Source organism: Astyanax mexicanus, chromosome 4 (genome assembly GCF_023375975.1).
Source record: "Astyanax mexicanus isolate ESR-SI-001 chromosome 4, AstMex3_surface, whole genome shotgun sequence".
Lineage (NCBI taxonomy): Eukaryota > Metazoa > Chordata > Actinopteri > Characiformes > Acestrorhamphidae > Astyanax > Astyanax mexicanus.
This window is the reverse complement of record NC_064411.1, coordinates 50,012,965-50,040,889: the sequence shown is the minus strand read 5'-3', so window position 1 is coordinate 50,040,889 and position 27,925 is coordinate 50,012,965. Positions and strand designations below refer to the sequence as shown.

At 37.7% G+C, this 27,925-nt stretch overlaps 1 protein-coding gene and 1 long non-coding RNA gene across 2 annotated transcripts; both read left to right on the top strand.

The window, feature by feature from the left end:
- LOC111194524 (polymeric immunoglobulin receptor-like) lies at window positions 1-27,604 on the top strand. Its single transcript, XM_049476606.1, has 8 exons — window positions 1-91; window positions 255-584; window positions 696-1,004; window positions 19,041-19,358; window positions 22,633-22,725; window positions 24,526-24,590; window positions 24,688-24,768; window positions 26,826-27,604. The coding sequence occupies exons 1-8, from the start codon at window positions 55-57 to the stop codon at window positions 26,877-26,879; spliced, it is 1,287 nt and encodes a 428-aa protein (XP_049332563.1). The 5' UTR covers window positions 1-54; the 3' UTR covers window positions 26,880-27,604.
- Window positions 9,630-12,669, top strand: LOC125801068 (uncharacterized). Its single transcript, XR_007438562.1, has 3 exons — window positions 9,630-9,678; window positions 9,777-9,851; window positions 11,965-12,669. It is a non-coding gene; the product is annotated as an uncharacterized LOC125801068 (long non-coding RNA).
- Window positions 27,605-27,925: the final 321 nt, after the last annotated feature.

Sequence of the window (27,925 nt, the reverse complement as noted above, 5' to 3'; positions counted from 1 at the left end):
AAGTAAGACGATCTCATATCCTCACGTCTTACTGGAGAAAAGAACAGATCGAACATGCAGCGCTTCTGGATCTTCATTTTCTTTCTCAGCAGTAAGTAGATCTTTCATATATACATTTTTACACTTTACCTTTAGAAACAGAGTAAACTATTTATACACCAATAATCAGACACTACAGTGTTAAACCGATAAATAAACCATCAGAAAACATTAACTTTACTAACAGTAGGGTTTATTCTGTTGTGTCTCTGCAGGTATTGAGAGTGGGAGCTCATATAGAGAGTTATCTCTTCAACCTGGAGCAAATATCACCATCCTGTGTGATTATGATAAGCAGTATAAACTGCATAAGAAATACTGGTGCTATGATGCTGGTTCAGCATTCAACTACTGTACGATTCAGGCGTACGCTAATAATACAGCAGATAGAGTAACAGTGACTGATTACCCAGATCAGAACCTCTTTACTGTCACTATGAGAAATCTGCAGACTGGAAACACTGAATCATACTGGTGTGCTGTGGAGATTGGGGGAGTTTTTGAGGCAGATGTTAAAGAACAGTTTTGTATCACAGTGAAATCAGGTATTACATTATTAACAGCACACACTGAATAATAATGATTCATCACTGTGTTCAGTGATATTTATTTCAGACATTATTACTGAATGACTTGTGTTTGAGTCCAAGGTGTAGATCCTGATGTGTCTGTGGTGGAGAGCAGTGTGGAGGGTCAGGAAGGGGGCGTGGTCAGGGTCCAGTGTCTCTACAGTGCTAAATATCAGTCTGAACAGAAGCAGTGGTGCAGATCTAAAGACCAGAGATGCTACAAAGCGGGGAGGACTAACACATCCCAGAATTCAGCAGTGCAGATCAGGGTTGATGGGAGGAGATCCTTCAGTGTGGAGATGAGTGGACTGAAGAAGAGTGATGCTGGCTGGTACGGGTGTAGAGTTGGAACACTAGAGGTTCCTGTTCATCTCAGCGTCAGTGATGCAGCTCCAGGTATGAAAAAGCATTTTATTTGAGTTAATACACTGTAAAAATGAAAAGTGAAAAAAGTTGGAAAAAACTCAGAATTTCAAGGCACTTACTGCACTAGATTTCTGAGTTTTGAGGCCAACTCAAACTTTTGTTTTAAAAAGTAAAAAAAAAAAAAAAAACACAGATAGATAAGCCAACTAGAAATCTTTAGTTCAGATAATTCATTTTTCATATGCATAAAAACTATATTATTGAGACTCACAAACTTATAAATTAACTTTGTGTTGTTAGTTGGCTTCATTTACTTTCTATTAAATGTTGTACGTTCTGATGACTACCCTTTAAGATCTACTAAAGCAAATAACTAGTCAATCACATATATGTTTTACATTAATCAAACTCACATAATGAGCACAACACTATATTTTTGTTCATTTAAGTTAGAACCTGAGAATTTATGACTTTTATATATATCATATTGTCAATCATATAAGCTTGTGGTTAATGCAAATATGACCAGCTGGACCCAGCAGCATACAGTCACACTGAGCAACACAAAACACAGTAACTTGCTCTTATAGCCTACAACACTTAGACCAGACAGTTAACTATTATACAACACATACAGTATAGAAAACTCAAGAGAAGGCCGCATACGGATAATGACTACACACTGATGGTGAGTGAGAGGTGCGAGGACACGCCCAATATGCAAATAACGCGACCAACATTAGGTAAAAACCCCTGCATAATTTCTCAACAGATCCCATTTAACCAAACCATTTAGTCAAACTGAGCATGTGCAGAGTAGTTTGACTGGCCTCAAATGAAGTTAATTTTCAATTTGTAAATTTTGCTGACACAAATGATTTAGTTAAGCCAACTTTTAACAAGACACTAAATAATTGTTGGTTTAGTCCATATTTCTTATTCAGCGTTATACCGGATCACCGGAGCGCTTTCATTCATACTAGGGACCACAACTAGACATTTTAAAATAAATGAAAAAAAAAAAGATGTAATGAGACCTTTAATAAATGGTGTATTATTGGTGTATTACCAGTGAAAGATTCAGTAATGCTACTGATGTAAAGCTTGATTCTCAATTTCAGCAACACCACAATCTACATTACCTCCAAGTACTACCACTGCAACAACCAGCACTTCAGGTACATCCACTAGCCAAAGTCATGAGGAAATTAGTACTAATGAATCCTCTTCAGGTGAAATATTTAAAACAGTGTTATTAGATTGAATCATTAATACTATATAATTGATTGTTGACACATTTTACATGTCTTTGTTCTTTGTCCTTCTAGGTTCCGCACAAACAAGTAGCACGTGAGTAGTTCAATCCATGCTAATGGTTTACAAAGTAGGAACGCATTGAAATTAAAGGATAACAAAACCTTAGGAAAGGTTTCTAAAAAAATAAATCAGGACTTGTATGCTTCATTCCTTCAAATTAACACATTTTAGCTATTAATAAAAAATATGATTTAGAGTGTAGTGCCTCTTTAAGGTTTTTGGACGAAACTTTAACTTTTTTTTTGCAGGCTTTCACTACATTTTGCTACTCCCCTGCTGTAAGGAAAGAGAGGGGTGTAGTGTGGACTTGCTGACACTGCTAAAAATATTTTAAAATATATAAAAAATGTCAGAAACACTGTAATATAACTTCAAACAAAAGTAGTTATAGTTTGTATAGCTGTGAACGAGCTGAATTTACAAAGCTTAGACACAAGAAGAAGAGGGAAGTAAAGTAGGTTTATTATAGCTCTAATACACATGTGTCAAACACAAGGCCCGCGGGCCAAATGTGGCCCGCCACGTTCTTTTATGTGGCCCGCGAGACCTTGTAAGATCTTAGTGTCTATAATAAATAGGTCAGAAGCGTGCTTTGACCAAAAACTACATTTCCCACAATGCTTGTCGATTGTATTACCCGCGAAGTTACGGCTTACTGCCACTACACGGCAGTGTAGTCATTGATGTGGAAACCCTGCCGGAGGGAAGGTGTAACTTCGCGGGTGGAATTGAGACATACAAATGTTGATCCCATAATGTCCAGAAAAAGAAAGTTGATGCAGACGGACGGCTGTGCTTCAAGGCGAAAGACCGGTATGCCTTTTGTGTTACGAAGAGTGTTTCTGACCAAAATAAACACTTTTTAGGAGAGATATAAGTTCTGTGTAAACATTTATAAGACAATACCTGACAAAATCTGTTTTAATGACGTTAATAAACATCACTGGGACAGCGCTAGTCGCAGTTTCACCTCAGCAAAGGACGAAGACGTGAATCACTTATCTAACCAGCCTTTACTGATTTCTGCCCCCAATACCCCTTTCAATAACCTCCAATAGTCTCCTCCTTTAATAGTCTTCAGTAGCCTTCAACAGTCTAAACTTGCAGCCGTGGTGTGTCCACTAAACTCCGTAGTTATAAACATTCTGAGGTTAGCAGCGCGATAACTGACCTGTTTATAATGTAATCCCAGCAGTGACTCCGTGACTCTGCTCTAAACTGCTGCTGTTAGCTGCTGGGGCTGAAAGATGAACTGTAGAGAGCTGTATTATCTGTTTAGTGGGGTTAAAACCTTTATTTCATACACGGAAGAACTGCGGGCTTGTGCTGCAGCTGCAGCTCCCACTAGTGGTTGGATGAGGAACTGCTAAATCTGTCACGTGTTCTTAACAGCTCACACTTTTTGATTTTATATTTATTAAGCCTTATGTCAGTATCAAACGTTTTGATCAAAGTTAATATAACTTGTATTTTATGTCATTTCTATTCACTTGAATAGTTTGGTTCTTGATTGATGGAGTTTTTGGATTTCATAACATGACAAATTAAAAGGATTTATGTTAACAAGCAAACATTTTTTTCCATGCAACTGTAAAATTTGATTGAATAAATAATATATTGAGAGTTATTTAACATTAAATAGTAATTACATTCATTTTATATTACATTTGGTTACATTTTATTACATTTATAAGTTACATCTGGCCCTCAGAGGACAGCCAATATGCCAATGTGGCCCTCGGCCAAAATGAGTTTGACACCCCTGCTCTAATAGAACAGCTCCAAAATAACCACAACATGCATCTTGTTATGATGTTTATCTACAATATGCTTGTGTTGTCAAGCAACAGAGCCAGATCGATGGTCCTCTTTAAGTCACACAGCATTTTTAGAAAGTCTAAGCCTAACTCTTTCCACTGGTGTGCATTTGGTCATTGTCTTGTTGCGTTACCCAACATCATCTGCAGTGGCTTCTATCAAGGGGTGTGATCTGAATGTTGGGCAGCAAATTAATATATCTAAGCCACTTTGACAAGAACCAAATTGTGATGTCTAGACAAAAGTAAAGTGTTTTAAGTACATATTTTTACAAGTATGCTTAACGTGGAAAAGTACATACTTTTTAAAATTAAGATATGTACTTAAATACATACTAATTGTACTATTTTGGAACAACTTATGGCAACTTAAGTTTATTTCAGTTGTAATTAAGCTATATTTAAACAAGACATAAAAGCATTAAATTGTGCTTTTAAGTACTTTCTTTCTCCAAACTTAATTAAATATAAGTTTGTGTGTTTTTTAAACACCTTTTTTTAAATACGCTTAAGGTATATTGTAAATATACTACTTTGCGTATTGATGCACATGTTGTGTACACCTAAATGCTACCGGAAAAAAAATACACTAAAGTGCACTTTAAGCAGTATTTAATGCCACTATATATTTTTTTTCTATCGACACAACATATAATTTAAAGCAGGGGTCAGCCCACAAGAATATAACATCTGGCCCTTGAGGTTGTTTGAACTATAATGTATAATAATATAACTATAATAAAAAAAAAAATGCTTCTCTGGCGAGCTTTTGTTTACATCCCTCCCCCGTCTCTCTGTTGCACTCTGCATGACTTTAGTTAGCCCTTTCTCGTTTTCCGCCTGTTCTTGGGCTCCCTATCTTCTTATAAGGGCGTTTATTTTCCCAGCCGTGTCCCAATTCACTAGCCAGGCCAGCGATAGTGTATTGGACCGCAACCCTGACACGACACAGGTTCGATCAACTGTTCTAAATCTGGGTTCAACAACCCTCTGGGCTGGAGAGCTACTAGTCTGTATCACTCCATCCCATTACACTTCATTTTCCAATTTCAATTTTATTTTCCGACCCCTGATTTAAAGCATGGCTTAAAAATACATTTCATGGAAATACAGAGAAGGCATATTTAATGTGTAGTTTCATAAAGTATATTAAATTAATAAAGCACTTTTACTATTCTTTACCTAATTTGAACATACTTTTAATGCTCTTGATTATATTATACTTGCTTTTAGGGAAGGGAATTCTGATTGGGTGAGAACATCTCTAAAACATTAGGCTATTTTTTTGTGATATGCAGTCTATAACATGTCTTGCTAACTAACATTTTATGCCAACAACATGGTGCCAGATACCACAGAACATCTTCAGAAGTCCTGTAGAGTTTATCATGCCTTGAATGATCGAATTAGTTGTGGTATACACTCAGTATTAAGCAGCTAGTACTAATGATATGGCTGATGTGTGTATTAATCAAATGTACTCTTGACTAACTCTTCCACACCATGGTTCTTCATTTATTGCAGGGATACAAAGTGGGTGCTTTTGGGTGTAGGTCTGGTGGTGCTTCTGCTGTTTCTGGTTGCCATTCTGACCTGCATCCTGAAGAAAAAGCGCAGTAAGTATTTTCACATTTTTTTCAGGGGCTTTTAGAACATGTTAAATACTAGCAAGACCATAGCTTCCATTTAGTAACACCTTTGCAACCACCTAGCACCACCTTAGCAACCAATCCTACATCATAGCAACACCTGAATAGTCACCTGCAAGGTCATCACCAACAATACCTATATAATAGCAGCACCATAGCAACCACACAGCAACAAAATAGCAACCGGCTCGTACACCATAGCAACATCTTAGGAATCATCTTGCAAGACCTTGGCAACCAACACCTATATCACAGCAACTCTGCTGAACTGCTTATATTCCAATTGCTTCAGTTTCACATGAACTTAGACAATATAAACTAGTTAAGCCTTAGCAGTCAGCTAGCAACACCTTAGCAACCAACACCATACCATAACAACACCTGAACAGCCACTTTTCAATGCCTTTACTAACAACACACATATCTTAGCAAAACCTTAGCATCCAACTCATGCACCTTAGCAACCCTACTCAACTGCTACTTTACCTGTTGCTCTCAGCAAAACTAGCATTGCCTAGCAACACCTTAGCAAACAACACCTATTCCATACTATAGTAACACCTATGCAATCAAATAGCATCCAGCAGCAAAGCTATAGCAAAACATTAGTAACAACACCTATTCCATAGCAACACCTTAGCAACTACCTAGCACCACCATAGCAACTAACTCCTATATCATAGCAACATCTCATCAACCTACACTGATACCATAGCAACACCTTAGCGACCAACACCTACTCCACACTATAGCAACACCTTAGCAACCACCTAGCAACACCTCACCAACCACCTAGTAACACCTTAACAAGCAACTACTACATCATAGCAACACCTGAATAGTCACCTGCAAGGTCATCGGCAGTAACACCTATATAATAGCAACACTATAGCAACCACATAGCAACACTATAGCAAAATGCACTTATACCATAGCAACACCTTAGGAATCATCTTGCATCACCTTGGCAACCAACACCAATATCACAGCAACTCTGCTGAACTGCTTATATTCCAGTTGCTTCAGTTTCACGTGAACTTAGACAATATAAACTAGTTAAGCCTTAGCAGTCACCTAGCAACACCTTAGCAACCAACACCATACTATAGCATCACCTGAATGGCTACTTTGCAATGCCTTTACTAACAACACACATATCTTAGCCAAACCTTAGCATCCAACTCATGTACCTTAGCAACCCTACTCAACTGCTACTTTACCTGTTGCTCTCAGCAAAACTAGCATTGCCTTGCAACACCTTAGCAACCAACACCTATTCCATACTATAGTAACACCATAGCAATCAAATAGCTTCCAGCAGCAAAGCTATAGCAACACATTAGTAACCAAAACCTATTACATAGCAACACCTTAGCAACTACCTAGCACCACCATAGCAATTAACTCCAATATCATAGTAACATCTCATCAACCAACACTGATACCATAGCAACACCTTAGCAACCAACACCTACTCCACACTATAGCAACACCTTAGCAACCACCTAGCAACCCCTCACCAACCGCCTAGTAACACCTTAACAAGCAACTACTACATCATAACAACACCTGAATAGTCACCTGCAAGGTCATCGCCAGTAACACCTATATAATAGCAACACTATAGCAACCACATAGCAACACTATAGCAAACAGCACCTATATCATAGTAACAGCTTAGGAATCATCTTGCAACACCTTGGCAACCAACACCAATATCACAGCAACTCTGCTGAACTGCTTATATTCCAGTTGCTTCAGTTTCACATGAACTTAGACAATATAAACTAGTTAAGCCTTAGCAGTCACCTAGCAACATCTTAGCAACCAACACCATACCATTGCAACACCTGAATGGCTACTTTGCAATGACTTTACTAACAATACACATATCTTAGCAAAACCTTAGCATCCAACTCATGCACCTTAGCAACCCTACTCAACTGCTACTTTACCTGTTGCTCTCAGCAAAACTAGCATTGCCTAGCAACACCTTAGCAACCAACACCTATTCCATACTATAGTAACACCTATGCAATCAAATAGCATCCAGCAGCAAAGCTATAGCAACACATTAGTAACCAACACCTATTCCATAGCAACATCTTAGCAACTACCTAGCACCACTATAGCAACTAACTCCAATATCATAGCAACATCTCATTAACCAACACCAGTACCATAGCAACACCTTAGCAACCAACTAGTAACACCTTAGCAACCAACACCGATATCACAGCAGCACCTTAGCAACAAGACAACGAGTTGTGTAGTGTAAAGAATAAAAAGATATAACAACTCTGAAGGTGGTCTAGTGAGAATATGGGCTGATGTAGTCAGATCTGTTAAGGCCTACTTAATACAAGGCAGGTGGTGCTAATATTATGGCTGATTGGTCCACATAAGTAACTTAATGACTAACCTGCTAATTCTCTCCAACAGAAGGGCTGGTGGCCAGTGGCACTGCAGCTGACACGGTTAGTACTGTTTTATAATTGCAGTTATCATACAGTCTGATTCAGTTCTGAGCATGCTAGCACTGCATGGGTTTAAAGATCTTAAACACCCCATGAATAAGGAAGAACACACAGAGGTTTAATCCCAAATTACATACCACTCCCTAAGTAGTGCACTATATAAGTCAGGAAAATCCAAGTGATCCAAGTGCAGAGCAAAATGGTTGTTTGTTTTTGGATTTATTTATTTATTTATTTATTTATTTATTTATATCTTCAATTATATATGTTTACTTAGGTATATTGATAATCATTTGATTATTCAATTATTTCAGCTATTTATAAATATGTTTTAATAGTGTTTGTGTCAAAAGGGTGTGCTTGTGGAACTTGGTTTGGTTCTCCACAGAGGAGACTGGAAAATAGGTGGAAAACAAAACACTGAAGAGGTGCACGAAAAAAGGCGGGAAACAGAACAAAGGAAATGCCACAAAATGGCATGTACAACTGAAACACAGCTTTTAGCTTCAAATAACTCAAACCAAAACACAATCAAACTCAAACGGACTGTGCACAGCTCAGTCCTCTACTTTTACTTTCTTTTGAGATCTTTATTATCCTTTTTTGTGCAGCTTTCTTTTCTTTTTTCTTTCTTTCTTTCTTTCTTTCTTTCTTTCTTTCTTTCTTTCTTTCTTTCTTTCTTTCTTTCTTTCTCTCTCTCTCTCTTTCTTTCTTTTCTTTTCTTACACCCTCTGTAACCGGTCACCCCTCTTTAAAGGTGCGACAAGAATGAGTGGTTTGACTGGGCTTTATATAGTTGCCACTGATCACCGCTGGGGATTCTGGGACTTGCAGTTTCGGGACCCAACTCCACTTCTTTTTCCCCTCTGTTGCCCAGCTCCCCTGCTGGTGGCCAGTGGTGCAGCACTGCCCATCACAAATAGAGCATTATGTTTCTAGTTGTAATATAAAAGTATTTACATGTATTAATATGTGCAAATCTGAAATCTAGTGCTCAAATCTGTTTGCAGGCACTGTAGTTTTATGACTTACTGTATGTAGTTCACTATATAGGGAGAAAGGTGGTAATTGAGATTCAGCCAGAAACATCCATGCATTGTGATATCCTTATTTTCATAAAACAAAAGCTTTCAAAAATCTCTATTTTTTTTTTTTTTTTACAATATACTACAATATTTTTTACATTACTAAAATTACTTTTTCAGTTTTTAGTTTTAAAGGCCCTGGCAGTTCACTGGATTTTGTTCCATTCCCGGTTATTTTCTGGACCTGAAAAGCTTAAATAGCGAAAATAAAGGGAAATATTGGGGGTGTTCTAAAACTTTTAAAAATGCTATCAATTTATGTTTCTATAAAGTTACTACAATGTGTGTGTGTGTGTGTGTGTGTGTATAAAAAGAGTGAGGACTCAGTGGCATACAGCAGTTTCGTCATCAAAAATAAGGTATGGCTTTATTTTTCACATCTGTCTACATATTTACACAGTTTTACAGGCTGAAACATGAAGAGTTAGGAGATTTCATGAGTTAATTGTGTCCACAGCCAAAATCATCTGCACCAGTTCCTGAAAACGACGTGACCTACAGCTCTGTACAAAAATCTCCTACCAATAAAACTGTGAGTAAACGCCTTGATACCATCTTTACCACAAGTCACACTTCACTCTTCTCACTGATCACATGACCATCTGAGTTCAGAAGGTGTTAAAGAGAGTAAGAAAGTAAGGGGCTTCATGCGTCATGATGCAAAAACTCGATTTTAAACTCGACAATAAACACAATACTAAATAAAATAACAGTACTGTTCCCAGGGGTGCAACTACATACTGTTTGGGGTGTATGCAAACGTAGTGTCTGCGCCCCCGGTGGGAGAGATACGTTTTAAAATCATCAGAGGGGGTGATGGGGGAGAGAAACTAATTAAAATCATCGGGGGGGTGGGCGGGGTTTAAAATCGTCAGCGGGGGGGGGGTACTTTTTAAAATTGTCAGCAGGGGGGGATACTTTTTAAAATCGTCAGCGGGGGCGCGGGGGGTGAGAGATACTTTTTAAAATCGTCAGCGGGGGGGCGGGGGGTGAGAGATACTTTTTAAAATCGTCAGCGGGGGGGCGGGGGGTGAGAGATACTTTTTAAAATCGTCAGCGGGAGGGGGGGATATTTTTTTAAATCGTCTGGGGGGGAGGGGGGTTGTGAGAGATACATTTTAAAATCGTCAGCGGGAGGGATACATTTTAAAATCGTCAGCGGGAGGGATACATTTTAAAATCGTCAGCGGGAGGGATACTTTTTAAAATCGTCAGCGGGAGGGATACTTTTTAAAATCATCAGCGGGGGCGCGGGGGGTGAGAGATACTTTTTAAAATTGTCAGCAGGGGGGGATACTTTTTAAAATCGTCAGCGGGGGCGCGGGGGGTGAGAGATACTTTTTAAAATCGTCAGCGGGGGGGCGGGGGGTGAGAGATACTTTTTAAAATCGTCAGCGGGGGGGGCGGGGGGTGAGAGATACTTTTTAAAATCGTCAGCGGGGGGGGCGGGGGGTGAGAGATACTTTTTAAAATCGTCAGCGGGGGGGCGGGGGGTGAGAGATACTTTTTAAAATCGTCAGCGGGAGGGGCGGGGGGTGAGAGATACTTTTTAAAATCGTCAGCGGGAGGGGGGGATATTTTTTAAAATCGTCTGGGGGGGAGGGGGGTTGTGAGAGATACATTTTAAAATCGTCAGCGGGAGGGATACATTTTAAAATCGTCAGAATGTGCAAGGGCTTGTGCTCACGCCGGGTCGGGCTGGATTTTTTGGGCCCGATCTAAGCTCTATTTGTGATTATAAATAGGGTTAAAATACAGATGCAGGAATTGACTGTGTAATCAATTGTTCCCTTACTGTTGCATTAGGGGGCAACAGAATTTGGCGCAACACCATTTATTTTTCTTCTTCTATTTCTGGCATATTGCTGTCTTGGCAACAGAATGCAGTGTGAATGAGCAGGTCAGCTTCCTCTGCTGAGAAGAGTTGGCCACGTCCAGGTAGCTGCGCCGTCAAAATAGCAATCTGCCAAAGTCAGAGCTCACCAGGCTGACACATTGGCTGTGTGGCGTGAGGAGGCGGGGGAGCCGTGTGTCCGCCCCCATGCCGGAAAGCACAGCTCTGTCCGTCCCAGCTGGTCTGCATCAGGACTGATTAAGCGGCCAGCTGGGACAGGTATATAAACTCAGCCTCAGCCCTCACTCGAGGAGAGATTTCGCTGGTGAGCAGAGGGCTGAGGCAGAAACGGACCACTTAAAGACATTAAGTAATCTCTACAGCTTCTAGAGCCCCATTGGGCTGGATTTATGTTGTTTTAAGTTGTTTTGGGTGTGGTGGAGGGCGTTTTTTGAGCCAAATAAAAGGTATGATTTGAGTTAATTTACTCCCCGTGTCTGTGTATCTCTGTGCTTCCTACTACCGGGTCACAGTGGCCACGCCCCTAACACCAGGGGCCAGTCAGAGCTGGTTGATTGCAAGTTACGCTCCAAACACACCCATGACTAATCAAGAGAATTAGTAAATGCCTTTTGTGTTTTTCGAGCTGTGCAAGGTGTACTTTTCACGTTGTAACGATAGCAAAGTAGGACCCTCAGTCTGGACCATGGTTCGTGGAACCCTTTACACCTGCTATTCTGGTTGAGTCCAAACTGAAAGAATTTCAACTTAACCAAGCCTTTACAGTAGTTAACCTGTTATTTTTCTCCAGGTCTCTCCGGCCGGTAGAGATGACGGGGTGATCTACAGCTCTGTGGTTTGCAAGTAAGAGGTGAGAGACTGTCAGACTGAAGGACAACATATGGTACAACAGCTGTCACGTGAAGCAATTGATGTCATTAAACAACTGAGTTTATTTCCACAAATTGAGCACAAACCCAACAGATCCCACCAGTCATGGAACTTCAGGGACCCTTTCTGATGCCCACAATTTTTAATAGGGTCCCCCTGATGCCTACAATTTATGTACAATATCTTGTAAATCATTACTGGATGGGGTGAAATGATGGGGTAACACTGTTAAAGCACTATTTGGAACAGTGAATTTCAAATTATATAACCTGCAGTGGGGTAAATCACTCCAGAGAGCATGCTGAGAAGAGTTTAATCAGGGTTTGCTTGTTTGTTAACATTTGTTAAAGTTAACCCTTAGAACTCCATTAATGCAAATTGTGTCAAAAATCTCTTTTATATATGTTTATACAGCTAAATTACGTCAACGCACCAACATGATTCGTATACTGTGACAAACAGGAGACCCAATTGTTTTAAAAATAGCACTGACCTCGCTCTGAACTGAACTGTTTTTGAGAAATCTAGAGGTGTGATTATTAAGAAAAATAAATCTGCCTGGTGCTGCTCATGTATTATATCACAGAAATAAGCCATGTAATTAACTCATCATCAAAATCCTTAAAAAAAAAACTATTATACACTATATAACTATAAAAAAATGTAAAAAAAAAAAAAAAAGAAAACAGGCGCTGGGTAAAATTTTGATCAAAATAGGACAAAATAGGATCAAAGGGTTCAAAGGGTTAAACTATCTGGTTAAGTGTGTTTTATCCACTCGATTACAGTTGTTACATTGTACAGTAAATAGAGATTTTAATAAAATTATTTTAATATAATTTTTATTACTTTATCCAAACAAACCTAATCTGTATATATGTGTGTTTGAATAAAAAGTCCAGGTTTGAAGCCTTAATGCAACCCTAGTTAAATGAAAAGTTTATTCAGGGTGGAATGTCTAAAATTCTCTCAAAATGGATATTTTTAAAAGTAACACAACTAACCCAAAAGGAAACAATCTATCATTTTAATCCATTCATTTGTGTAAAGTTTTGGTTTGTTTTCTTGTTTGATTTTGACATGAAGAATATTCTGCAACAAAAGTCATGGAGTTGTGTAAAGAAACACCCTTTTAGAATGAAACTGGTTTAATAGCGGGTAAATCAATCTTTTTTTGGGCACTAACACGTAACAGAAGGAGATTTACACCTTAAATGCCGCCATCTTGGATTCAACAGGAAATCTCCTTCAGCTACATCTTTAGTCTACATTTGGTGAACTGTGTGAAAAGGCTTTTCATTTTTTATGTGTGTTTCCTTACTTTAGCATTTTTCACTTTTACTTTACCATCAAAAATAATATCTTTTTTATTTTATGGTTAATTTTGTTAAAATTGGCAGCTAAAACACACATTTTCTGTGCTCACATCTGATAATCTGGCCCTAGGATTGTGAGCTTCAGTCCCAAATCAGGCTGCTTTGCCAGCATCAGCAGCCAGAGTCTGAGAGAGCACATGTAAACATGCTCTTACTGGGTGGGTAGAGTAGATGGCGCTCTATCCCTCCATCTGGTGCTTTCTTATGTGTTTGTTGGCTGCCTAGGGATGTTGAATCTGACCTCACATGTATCACAGGAGGCATGCGCTTGTCCTTGGTGTCAGTGGTTGAGTGGGAAGGTTAATTGGCTCTGTTAAATTGTAGAGAAGTTTAGGTAAAACAAAAATGTGTTATCTTTATATACATTCCTGTAAATAGTGTTATCTTGTTGTTTTCATTATGATTTTCCAGAAAATGTGATTCTTTTATAAAAAAAAAATACTGTGAAATTTACTGAAGAACTTGTAAAACCAATTGTTTGTACATTGTAGACATCTCAAAGTTACATAACCTTGATATATTAAACTATTGATGCAAACCGATGTTTTGTGTATATTATACTGTATAATCTATTGAGCTATTGTGCTTATACTATAGGATGTATCTGATTAGCTTTATTAACAACATGCAGTTTAATAAAAAATATTATAAATAAAGTGTTTTTTAATAGATTGATAGTTTTACACATATTTTTTTTGTTTGTATTAGGAATGAATTACTAACTGTTGTTATTAAAACTGTATGGCAATAAATAATAACATAACTAATAATAAAATGCAAGTGTGCCTTGTTTGTGAGTTTATTCCTTGAACTGAAAAGTTTAACTTTTTATTATGGAAAAAAACATTTATAATAAGTTTTACCTCAGGGTACAGTTTGGGAAGACCCATGTCTGTATAATTTGTGAGGTATTATCTTGTGAGGAAGGTTAAAAACTGTCCAGTGTGCTCATGGCAAGGCGGTGTGATTATTTTTTTTTTATCCACATCATTATCTGCTGGCTGTGTGGAGGCGGGGCTTAGTGAGTAACAGGGATGGGAGTATGGAGTCAGTCACACCAGTGTGAGCTTCAATATTTGAAATATTTGGTCACAGCCTATAGATACGCAATGGTGGGGAAGATCCACCCAGTTACATCATTAGTTGAGAAAGAGTTACAGAGACTACAGGCCTGAATGTTCAAATTTTGGGCTTCTTTCTTTAGATTCAGAAAAGCTACTGTTAGTTTCAGTTAAAGATTTGGTAAAGTTTGTATTTATTACACAAAAAAACAAATGATATATGAGATTATGTAATCTATTAGACTTTTTGAGTCTCAAAGCCCAAGTCTGGTTCCAAATCAGTTCCAAGTCAGTAAAGGTAAATTGTGGATCAACACCAGCAGATCACATGTCTCTCCAAACCATCACTGATTGGTGGAAACTTCACACTAGACCTCGAGCAGTTTGGACTGTGTGTCTCTCCACTCTTCCTCCAGACTCCGCTCCCTTGATTTACAAATGAAATGTAAAATGTACTGATGATCAGTGATGGTTTGGAGAGTCATGTCTGTCATCTGCTGGTGTTGATCCACTGTGTTTTATTATCAAGTCTAAACTCAAAAGTGCAGTTTTGTTTTCCCACAAAATCTTACAGCACTTCATGCTTCCCTCTGCTACTGACAACTTTTATAGAGATGCGGATTTAATTTTCCAGCAGGACTTGGCACACTGCCCACACTGACAAAAGTACCAATTGGTCTTACTGTATATAATATTCTAATTTTCTGAGACACTGATTTTTGTGTTTTCATTGGCTGTAAGCCATAATCATCAACAATACACAAAGTGAATGCGTAAAATTGATCACTCTGTGTTTAATACATCAATATAATATATGAGTTTTACATTTTGAATTGAATTACTGGAATAAATTAACTTTTTTTTACTGATATTCTATTTTTTGAGATGCACTACTACTTGGCCAGAGTACTGTTTTGCATCTTGTTCCTGTCTTGTGTAAGTAGCACATTTCTAATAGTATACTTTGTTGGGTATAAAAATATATTTTAATATACTGTGCAACACTTTTTAGCATGTTACAAATTTACCTTTTTTTTTAAATTAGTAGCAGTAATTTAATTTACTTTCTAAAAAGTTACATAATACATTGTACTTTAAACGAACTACTGTAACAGTCGTTTAACACACTTTGCTAAAAATGTACAAAGGTATATCTGAAAATAAGTAATTTAGAAGTATATTGAATCAAACTAAAAGTCATAGTCTTCATAGTCTACTACTTAACTTTCAAACATTTGATGAAAGAATAATATTAATGTACTTTTAATAAATGAATAACTAAGTACATAACTCTGTCAGTATATTTACAGCATACTTACACATTTCTCAATATGTTTTAAGAACAATTAAGTACATATATTTTTTCACGAGGGTATACAGTGCAGCCATCTTTGAATCTGAACTCGCGGTTTGATTTGGCTTTCTAGACTTTCTGAGTAGGAAATCCTTGCAGAAATGTCCAACTTGGGAATTTGGGAAGTGTCCCAAATCCAAGTTCAAATGGATAAACTACTGTATAATTCTTTTAATAACATTACTATGCCCTTTTTTGGGTGTATATTTAACGAGAGGAGTCATTTCATTATTTTTAGTGACATTATCCAAAAATCTCCTGTTTTATACTATTTAAAGACATTGAGCTGAGTAATGTGTGAAACTGTGTCTTTGTGTCATTAAGTGAACCACTGTCTCTAACCAATACTTGAGAAATAGCTCCATACTGTGGTCAGCAAGTCCATGTGGAACTTCACTGGGTGTTTCAGCAGACATGACAGCACAGACGAGGAAGTGAGAATCATTGTGTTTTACTAAACAGTAGAATGAAACAGTACGCCTGGATTTTCGTTTTCTTCTTTCCAAGTAAGTTACGCATTTATTCATGTTTTTTACTTAAAATTAAATTACTCAAATTACTTAAATTTAGGTTTTTAATGTCTCAGGAGACGTACTTGTGATCTCACTTGCTTTTGAACTAGAGGTCAACTTTGTCACAGATGTTCTGCGTCCTCAAATTGCTTTGAAACCAAAAGAGGGACACAGGATCTCTCAAAATCTGGATTAAGGTTTAAACATATTCAGTTCAGTTATCACCAATAACAGTCCGATTAGATTTTTGTTTAATGCTTGTGCCATCCCTGACAACAATTCACTTTGTCTTATGACATCAAATACAGTTTATTGTATTGGGAAGGTACTTTTGAGGCACCACATCGTATTTAATCCACTGATTGAGCACTTTTCCATTCCATCAATCACTTTACTCCCACAAAAACGGCAGCTAATATGGCACTTTGTCTCTGTTTTGACACTCTAGAGGCACTTTTAAGGCACCAATGGGGGGTGGCTGCCCCCCCTGCCCCCATCCTCAAGTCCGCCAGTGAGCTTTATTTGGTTCTATGGGCTTTTGGTTAAAGTTACAGACAAATAAACAATGAAACTTTCAATGATATTTACATTTTTTTGAGATGCACCAGTACTTGGCCAGTCCATCAACTTCAAGAGTCAAGAGTATTACAACTGTGTCACACTTATACACAAGGTATATTAGAAATGTACTAAGACTTGATATTAAATATATGTACAAGTACAAGTACAAATTTGCTTCAAAATCACTGCTTTATTCAAATGAAAAATGAATTTATTTATTTGATAGAAGTGGAGCTAAAATAAAATGGTAAAAACGATAAGAAACACTGAACGCGAAATGAATGAATTTATATTAAGGCTTTTGTTATTAGTAAATGAGCATTATTATTTTGGAAAATTTGAGCACAGTCTGACACGTTTTTTTTTTTTTTAGGCCTGAACTAAACGCATTGAAAGCCACATCTGTGATTACTAAAGGTCTTTATCTCAGGAGACACCCTGCTGAAGAATCCAGAGCATGATCATGATCATGGTGGTTGTTGAAAAGCTATTCTAGGTCATGTTGCTCGTCATCAGCAGCCTGAGTGTGCTGGCTACCTGATACTTCTAGCAGCTTTACAAAAAAGTTGATAGAATTATAAGTAATAAAGGTATTAAGAAAAAACATACCCTATACTGATCAAAAGATAAGCTGGTTAACCACTCTCCACATCCAAACACATGAGGAAAACATGCTGCACAGGTTGCTACTATAATCCTCTTCCACTCTTTCACAGACATCCCAAGTTGCAAAAGTTGATTTCAGGGAGGTTACACCCCCCCCCCCCCCCCCCAAAAAAAAAACCAAAAACAAACAAACAAACAAACTAACAAACAAACAAAAACAAAACTTGCGCACACACCAAAGGATAACGAAATTTTACTTTTATATTAATTCATTTTACATTTTTTTAAATTAAAATTAGAGTATTCAGAGGTGAAATTAAATGAGTTTTATCTTTTTTTCTTTTTGGAAGGCCCTGCCTCTGCTTTCCTTTTTTTTCTTTTTTTTTTTTAAAAAGCCTTTATTTGACAAAAATTGCACAACATCAAAAGCATTTCATATCATATCACAATAATTATTAATATTGCCTCCGCCATGATCTGCTTTCTCACTCTCACTGAAAAAATCCCGTCCGGGAGGGGGGAAAAACACTGCCCGCCCACACTAAAAACTGATTGGCTGTCTTTGCAGAGAACAGGCCAATCAGAACCTCTCAGTTTTGTCTCTCTCCTTCCCACACGCGATTAGAGAAAAAAAGTCTGTGGCCTGTGTGCGCGTTTGGGGGGCTCGTTCTGAATTCCGGGAGATTATATGTGACTCGCGGGCATCAGGGAGCCACTACCCAAATGCGGGAGACTCCAGCAGCTTCAGGGAGATTTGGTTTGTCTGCTTTCATGATGACACCTTGCACTCATCCACCTTTCGCTTAAGGATGCTCAATTGGGTGCTCAGTTGGGTTTAGGTCTGGACACATTCTTGGCAGGTCCACCACCAAATTGGGGAGAAAATGGGATATATTAAGAAATAAATATACACTATCCTGATGAAAAGCAAAGGTGGTCAATCAGTATACGCCATCATTGTTGTGTAGTAGAAACTACAGATATATTGAGGAGATCTCTCCTATTTTTGATGTTTCTTTGTGATGTTTTTGGATGTTAATGGTGTAAAATACTGAAAGTTCTGGGTTAACAGAAAAACGTGAATGTTTTTTTATCATTTTTTTTAACAGGCACTCCTAGCTGGAGCTGGGCCAGGGAGTTATCTCTTCCACCTGGAGGAATGATCACCATCCCGTGTCATTATGAAAGGCAGTATAAACTGCATAAGAAATACTGGTGCTATGATGCTGGTTCAGCATTCAACTACTGTACGATTCAGGCGTATGCTAATAATACAGCAGATAGAGTAACAGTGACTGATTACCCAGATCAGAATCTCTTTACTGTTACTATGAGAAATCTGCGGACTGGAGACACTGGATCATACTGGTGTGCTGTGGAGATTGATGGTGGCCTAGATGTTAACAAACAGATTTATATCACAGTGAAATCAGGTATTAAATTATGAACAACACACAATGAATAATTTCTCATATTGCTTATTGTTTTTCAGGAATCATAACTAATCTGTCTGTGTTTGTGTTCAGATCCTGATGTGTCTGTGGTGGAGAGCAGTGTGGAGGGTCAGGAAGGGGGCGTGGTCAGGATCCAGTGTCTCTACAGTGCTGGATATCAGTCTGAACAGAAGCAGTGGTGCAGATCTAAAGACCAGTGGTGTTACAAAGTGGGGAGGACTCACACATCCCAGAATTCAGCAGTGCAGATCAGTGATGATGGGAGGAGTAGATCCTTCAGTGTGGAGATGAGTGGACTGAAGAAGAGTGATGCTGGCTGGTACTGGTGTAGAGTTGGAAAACTAGAGGTTCCTGTTCATCTCAGCGTCAATGTTGGTAAAAGTCATTCAGGTAATTCAGAAAAGATCGTAATTAGATAAGAGATTTTTGTACTTTCTCAAACTGTTTTCAGTGCTGTCTAGACTGCGTTAGTTCTCAGTTTCTGCTTTCTGTTTCAGACATCTCTTTTTAGTTCTGCTTTAGATATGTTTAATCCTATGCTAGTGCTGTTCCCTTTTTTCATTCTTTCGCCACTTTTGCAGAAGTGCAGCTGTTTTTTGGCTACATTAAACTTTCTAATAATATACCAGAGCCTGAATACAGAACAGAACAATCAATACGTTTTTTTTTTTTTTTAAATAAGCAAGTTTATTCATAAAAGGTAACATTCAATGATCATATGATCAGCTGATCTAAACATTTTACATGCCCACACAGAAAAACTGTAGTCAACATTTATTGAAGCCTAGGTTAAAGACAAGCTGTGCTCCAAAGTCTAGGCTCTAGTACAGGGGTATTTAATTAGAATTCAGTATAGTCCAGTTAGAAAAAAAATTGACAGGCCAAGGTCCGGACCAATTTTTAACTTGTGATATGATTAAGTGCTTTATCGTGTAAGGATGTTTGAACTATGATGAAAAATATATATATATAATAATAATTTAAAAAGCCCCTTTGGCCAGATTTTGTATACATTCCTCGCCTGTCTCTCTGGTTTTCGCCCGTTCTCGTTTTTCTGCTCCCTCCTCTGCCACTTTGTCTCGGTCGGTCTTTGCACCTTCCCCTGTTGTTTTGTCTCTCTGTGTTTCTCTGCGTTTCATAGCCCTAGTTCTTGCTCCGTGTTTATTTCTTGTTTAGTTTTCTAGTTTCTTGTTTCTTCCTCGTTTCCCCAGTCCCCTGCTTAGTGTTTAGTTCCTTTCTGCTTAGTTTATTTATTATTGTCTAGCCTAGTTTTTCCCTGTCTAGTATTAGCTTCTTGTTTGTTTTCCCTTGTAAATATATATCCCTGTCCTGATTAGTTTTGTTTATCTTCTTGGTTATTCTTGGTAGTTTCTAGTTTCTTTGTGTTCTTACCTTGTTTGTTTCTTTGTTTATTTACTCCTTGTTTGTTTATCATTAGTACTTCTTGTTTTGCTTAGTTTATGTTCTCTAGTCTTACTGGTTTGTTTTGGTTATTGGTTATTTGTTTATCTAGTTTCATTTATTTGGTTCACTCCCTTGTTCCTTGTATATATCTCCCTGTTCCGTATTTAAGTGTTTACTTGTTTCTTTGTTACTTGTTATTTATTTATTAAATTATTATTTATTGATTTCACCTTACCTGCACTTGTGTCCGCTTTCCTCGTCACCCTGCCTGGGTATTCCTGACAACACCTTCCTCACCTGAGAATCACTGACCTCCAAATACAAAACTCTAATTACCAAATAGTCTCACACAAGTTGCAGCTATATAAACTTAATTAGAAGAACGTTTCAATCATTTGTCAGAGTATAAAAGAGGACTCACGTGACTGATACAGCCCTACTACGTTGTCATCTGGGATAATGTAAGTTTCTACTGGGCAGCTCTGGTCAGTGACTGGTTCTCTAAATCCAGTTTGTTGTGCTGCACCTTCCACCATATTCCCCATTTCTCAATCCAATAGAGGAATTCTTTTCTGCATGGAGGTGGAAAGTGTACAAACGCAGACCCCACGAGCGTGTGGCTCTACTTCGTGTAATGGGGGAAGCATGTGATGACATCCACGCAGATGATTGCCAAAGATGGATTTGCCATGCAAGGCATTTTTCCCCCGCTGTTTGGCGAGGGAGAATATTGCATCAGATGTAGATGAGGTCTTCTTGCCTGACCGAGATCAGGGGTCTGAAGAACAGTGATCTGTTTCTTTGCATTTTGCAATAAATAAATTTTTGTGTCCTCTTTGTATGTGAATTTTCCTTATTATGTTTATCATTGTGAAAATAGGTGAAAATTACAGTTTTGCAACATTTTACATACAGTAAATATAGCTTACATTTGTGTAGTACTGTAAATTGGGGGGGGGGGGGGGGGGTCCTACACCACACCAAATAAATAAAAACAACAGAAAGCCAACTTCTGATAAAAGTGCTTTGAATTGATCTTGTCAGTGTTTATTTGATGCTCTGCAAGAGATAAGCATAAAATAGCTGTGTGTGTTGTTTTGGTGGAAGGAATCAGTTTTGCTGGAGATTTGTAGAGTTTTAACAAAGCAGTTAATAATTTGCAGTTTGTGTTTAGAGTTTTGATAAATTGAGCCAATTTTATAGAAATGCGTTTAAACATTTGGGAAAAACTGTAAATCCTTCTCAGTAGGTTTGGATCCGTATTGGACAACGTTTGGGTCCGGACCCAGACCGTGGTCCTCCCATTAGTGACCTCTGCTCTAGTAGATGTAAAACTTATCTTTCGTGGTATGTCCTACTGAGGCTCTTTCTCAGGGCGGCTCCAAGTGTTCCAGCGGACTAAGGATCGTTGGTCATGCACCAGTGGTACAAGTGGCACAAACATCGTAAGAATTCGACCGTTTCTGTCTCAGGAAGACACTCAGGTGCTTGTGCAGTCTCTTGCCATCTCAAGACTACTGCAACTTTCTACGGGCTGGTTGTTCACTGCGAGCCACCAAAAACCCCGCAAATAGTGGCAGCACAACTCTTCAGTTTTCAATCTTCCAAAGTTCAGTCACTCATTTGCTTCGTTCCCTCCACTGGCGTCCTGTTGCCGCCTGCATCAAATCCAAACCTTGGCCTACAAAGCCAAAAACAGACCAGCTCCTTTCTACTTGATGGCTGTAATGGTCAAAGCCAGATCTGTGCCAAGAGCTCTTAGAGCTTCCAGTCTGGCTCAGCTCGAACCACCATCCCTCAAGATCAACAGAAAACAAACTTCCCGACTCTTCTCTGTGCTGCAGGACCAAGGTGGTGGAATGGACTTCCACTGTGTGTCAGAACAGCACTAACTCTCTCGCGGTCTTCAAACGCTGACTGAAGACTCATCTTTTCAAAGAGATCTTAAACTAATCTTAAAAAAATTCTCCTAGGGTTCCAAACATTAGCTTTGCATTGGCTTTGCATATCCATTGATCCTAGTCTCTACAAACTAGCAAGTAAACAATCAAAGCACTGGATAAGGGCATCTGCTAAATACCTTTAATGTAAATGTAAATGTAATTGACCATTGGCCAACCACAAACTTTGGTCAGGACTTTCAGGTGCAACAATGCTCTCAAACTGCTTTCATTGAGTTACAGTCTTGAAGCAAGAATACCTATGTTTGAATGTAAGAATTGAATGTAATATGTTGTCTTTTTCCTACATTCCTATGAAGATTCCTACAAGATCGTGTTGGGTTGTCTCACTGTTCTTCTACTGCTGATCCTTCTGGCTGCAGTAGCCATCTGGTTCCTGAAAAAAAGACGAGGTCAGTGTTAAAGTGTGCATCACTGGGTACGTTTACATGCAGCCAAATTATGCATTAACAATTGGATTAATGGTTCAATTTGAATAGAGTACATCCATGTCAACACCTCAATCAGAATAGAGCAGTCAGATGGAGGCCATTCCAAATGAAATTTTTATCTGATTGAACGAGGTGGATAATCCTTTAAATAATCCAATACAAAGAAGAATAATAGCATTGTAAACATATGTAACCCATTGCATCCCCAATCAGAATGTTTAAGTACATATTGCGCATTTATGACCGTGTTTTAGGGCCACTTAAAAAAAAAACATAACAGTTTGCTTTGAGATTAAAGTTGTAATATTAAAAGAGAATAAAGTCGTGGTATTTTTAGGGAAATTTTGTTCTAACTGCTTGAGCTCCAGTTTAAAAGCGGAGCAGAGAGAAACAGGCATTTTCGGCTCATGAGCTGTTAAAGCAGCACTAGGTAGGATTTCCTTAATTTTTGATCTTTTTAAGGAAGTAAAATTACAGCTTGAAATTCACTGCAGCGTTCTATTGAGGTGTAATAGGAGGAATAGCGGTGCTCTCGTGCCTGTGCCGGAGCTCCTCCGAGCTCAAACCAGACTCTGTAAGTTCTCAGAGGTGGCCGCGACCAACGCTCCCGAGAACTGCGACCTGCTTTCCGACCTTTAGTTCTAACAGTTCTACAAGGACTACTGGTTCATTCTTTACAAACTAACATACAGACACTCTGGCAGAAGCTGGAAAGAGACCGAATATGTCTGTGAAAGCCAGAAAACGAGAAAGAGAAACTAATCCGCCTGAAGCATTTATTACACTCTGCAAACGTAGGGGGAGCCCACGAGCACAAAATCTCAATCCTACCTAGTGGAGCTTTAAATAATCACTATCAGTTATCCACATTTGAAGTATTAATGCTGTTATGTTACAGTTAGATACTATAGTGTCCAGATTTTCCCATGGTGGTGTCTCAGTAGCCACGAGAAGCCTCCGGGCAGCTTTTAATAATAATAATAATAATAATAATAATAATAATAATAATAATAAACTTTATTTATAAAAAACTTTTCATACATTAAAATGCAGCTCATAGTGTTGTACATACAGAGAGGAAATCAGAATAAAAAGGAACAATCGAAACAAATGGTTAAGTGTGCACTAAGCGATACTACACATACGCATCATGTTTGATCAGATTACTTGTAGCATGCACATAAATGGAGAGTTTACTCAGACTGTTGGGAAAATGTACATATAAACACCTCAATCAGATTCCAGAATCTAAATAAATCCATTTGGATTGGAGGAAAGCTTTGTACGTTAACCTAGCCAGGGTCTGATTTTGATTCATTTATGTTTTCTCATTTCTCTGTTTGCTATGTTGGAAATTACTCATGGCCCCGAAAGAAGGCTCTGTGTTTTTTAGCATGTTTTTTTAGACGCTAACACCAAGCAAGAAAATGAAATCATAGGTTGAACAATTCTTTTAAGGATGCTTTCACACCTGTTTTGTTTGGTCTGGACTTTCAGGCTTATCGGTTTGGGTTTGAGCTAAAGTAGCAGGTATTACAAGAAATTACAAGAAAAGTGATTAAGCTGGGAAAATATTACTGTTATAATACATATATATAACTCATTTTTTAATTACTATGCTAATGAACAATATATTTTTTAAATTTCTCCTCAATTTACATGAATACTGGATAATTCATAATTAAGATTAATCACTCATTTAAATAGTCTATGATGAATGAAACACATTTTTGACTTTTTACAATTCTATCTCTATTACAGCATTAACACAGCAAGATCAAGTTAAGGTCAAAAAAGAGAAAAAGAGTGGATGTAACGGAAACAGGGTAAGTTGTGTAATTATGAACCAAATGCTGTCTAAAAAACTTTTAATCAATCAGTCCAAATACTTTTGACCACTTTTTTGACATCCTTCTTCTTCAGGCCGCCCCAGAGTTATCATACAGCTCTGTTCTGTTCAAGAAAGTTACGCAGAAATCAAAGCAGAGGAGCCCAGGATCCCAGGTCTGCTCTCTTCCTTACAAATATTAAGCATTAAACACTATATGGACAAAATGGATGTTGGGTTATCACCCCTTCTCATCAAAAATATTGAATGGAGCACCATTATTCTAGTGAACACTGTTTTTTTCACTGCTTCACAGCTTAGTATTGGGGGCTATTTACCCCTCTAAACATACATATACTACCTGACATAAGGCATGGGACCACTAGATCAATGTTTGAGTCCTATTTTATTGGCAGGACTTTTCTAATGCAGGGACTAGACAAGCTGTGTGTGTGTTTTTGCATTTGCACACCTGTGTCAACAGCAATGGGTGCACTGTAAAGTAGCTGAATGTGTGCATTCATTAGAATGGGATATCCTCAATTATTTGGACATACAGTGTATGTATTTACACTCATTGAGATTGTTGGGGTGAACTGATTTACCATATTTTTTGCACTATAAGGCGTACCGGATTTTTAGAAGCACTTTCAATAAATTGTTTGGTCTATTCTCTTTATACAAAGCGCACCGGATTATAAGGCTCATCATGCAACACTAGTAAGGAACAGGGGTGATTTCATGTTTATTTTATAATTCAGGGCAGAACCTGTAAAACTAAGCTAATTTAAGTAAACAAAACTGTAATTCTTTAAAAAAAATATTTTGTCTTTAACCCTTGTGCGATCTTAACATTCAACAATCAAAAAACAACAAAAAGAAACCACTGTGAATGTGATGGAAAGTTACGAACAGAAAGTGAAAATATAGAAGAGCAATAAAGTTAAACGTGCCTGATCTGGTAGGTGAAAAAAACTAATATTTATTGCACAAAAATGACATCAGTTATTAGGCTCTGAAGTTGATAAACAGGTCATTCTATTGAAGAGCGTGTATGTGCATTAGGTAATGGGTAACCAGACTGTAGCTGCAAAACAGCTGTTTAAATCTCAAATCTATGAATCAGCTCTAAAAGAACAATAATAAAAAAATATATATAATTTTGAATCCTCCAAATCTGTTTCTCCAGGATGATTTTTTCGATGGCTGGTGTGATAAATTGGAGAAAGGTGGATGGAATAAAATGTGCTAGACATGGGCAGCTGAATTCACTGTTGGCCCTGGAGTCATCTTTATGATGTTTGATGCATTTATACTTTTTTCTGGTGTTTAAATGTGTCAAAAATTACCCATAAGATAATCTTTGTACCCTATTGGTGTACAGCCCACATGGAAACATAAACAAAAAAAGGAAAAGTCATAAAATTTCAACTTTTAAGTAGGAAAAAGCTAGTTTAAGATATTTTTCCTACAGCTAAACATGGTAGCGGGTCACTTTTGACCCGCAAGACAACACAAGGGTTAAGTCAAACGAGCGCTGGATGTTAATCTACACAGATTTCTCTCCTGAAAACTGTTTATTTGGGTGAGTAAAGCACTTCAGTTTATTTAAAGTAAGCTCAGATTTACAGATTTCTGCTAAGGCTGGGTGAAGCAATATTATCATTAGCAGCTAACCACTAATGCTGCCTGACAGCGCTACTCTGAGGAACCCTGAGTGTTTTGGTAAGCTATGGCAATATTAGTTAGCGGTTCGTCCCACGTAGCTTATTTTAACCTGAAACCATGCAGACTACAGTCTGATACACTCAGATCTAAACATCGAAAGAGCTAGCGCTTAACACTGTTAGTGGGTAATGCTAATGCTGCACCAGCAGTGCTAGCCAGGGTTAACAGCAGGCTACAGTCCGATAATACTCACCTATGAATGGCAAAAAGGGCTAACGCTTAGCGTGGTTAGCCAACGATGCTAACACTGTTCCAGTCTCGAGTCTCTGTGCTCCTGTATAGTGCTGTACTTTAGTGGAGTGGCTTTACTGCTCCTTACACACTGACTGGTAAAATTCATACATAAGACACACTCGTGATATTTGGGAAAATTAAAGGATTTTAAGTGCGCCTTATAGTGCGAAAAATATGGTAAGTGTTTTTAAAGCAATATTATTAACATTTGTGTGTGTGTGTGTGTGTGTGTGTGTGTGTGTGTGTGTGTGTGTGTCTGTTTGCCATGCAGAAAAATTCAGCGTCTGAAGATCCAGTGATATACAGCACCATAATTGACACCTAACCAAATATGGAACTACAATCATCAATGTTCTGTTCTCTTGAAAAATGTCATTATCTTACACTGAGGAAAGAAAATGTTGTTTTACACTAAATGTAAATTGACTTTCATTAATGCATATTGACTGTATAAGTGTTTTTTTTTGCATTGCATTTATACTAGTACCCATCCAGTATTGATCTTTCTTATTAAATGTACTTTAATGGTGTCCCCCAGGGACGTATCTTAGGGCCGTTAAACATGTTAAACACTGCATCCACCTCAGCATAGAATATCAATATGCCACATATTTCCAGGTTAAAGTTGTATTATTTTATGTTTTATTAACATACCGGTAGCATTATTTTACACAAATTGTCTCAACATGAAAGAATTTACAAGTGTTGCTTTTTAAAATGTTGTAAATATATATGTATAGAATGTCATTCTGTCGTATTACTTATCTCTTCTTAGGTTAAATTAATATTGTTGATTTAATTTATTTAAGGTAATTATAATTGTAATTATGCTTACATGTGCTACAATTGTATTCTGTTTTGTTGAATATGAGATCACATTGTGAGATTAGGTCTATAATATTTTTACCGAGATTTAAAAATGATGGATTTGTCTGGTTGTATTTTTATTTGTTTAGGGCAATAATAAAACAATACAACACAATACAATACTATACAATACGATACACATTTGTCTTGCTTTATTACAACAGCTCTATTACAAGTACAGTATCATACATGCACATTATACAAACACTTTTTACAGTAAATGTCAATTTAAAGTTATATGTATCCCAAAAAATAATTTTCAACAATACCCTTATATTTAAATTAAATATCCACACTATGTGTTCAATACATCATCTTCAACCCTTTCTTAGTAGGGGTTTACATTGTGTAAAACATGTAGCGATGTGAATCGTAGATATTGACGCTTGTGAATGCTTCCTGAGTCCAACTCCCTTTCACGCGCGTGTGGTAAACATGTGCTAAGAAAAGGTCTAATAGATAACTAGTTAAGATATAGATAGCTAAAAAAAGAAAAAAGTAAAC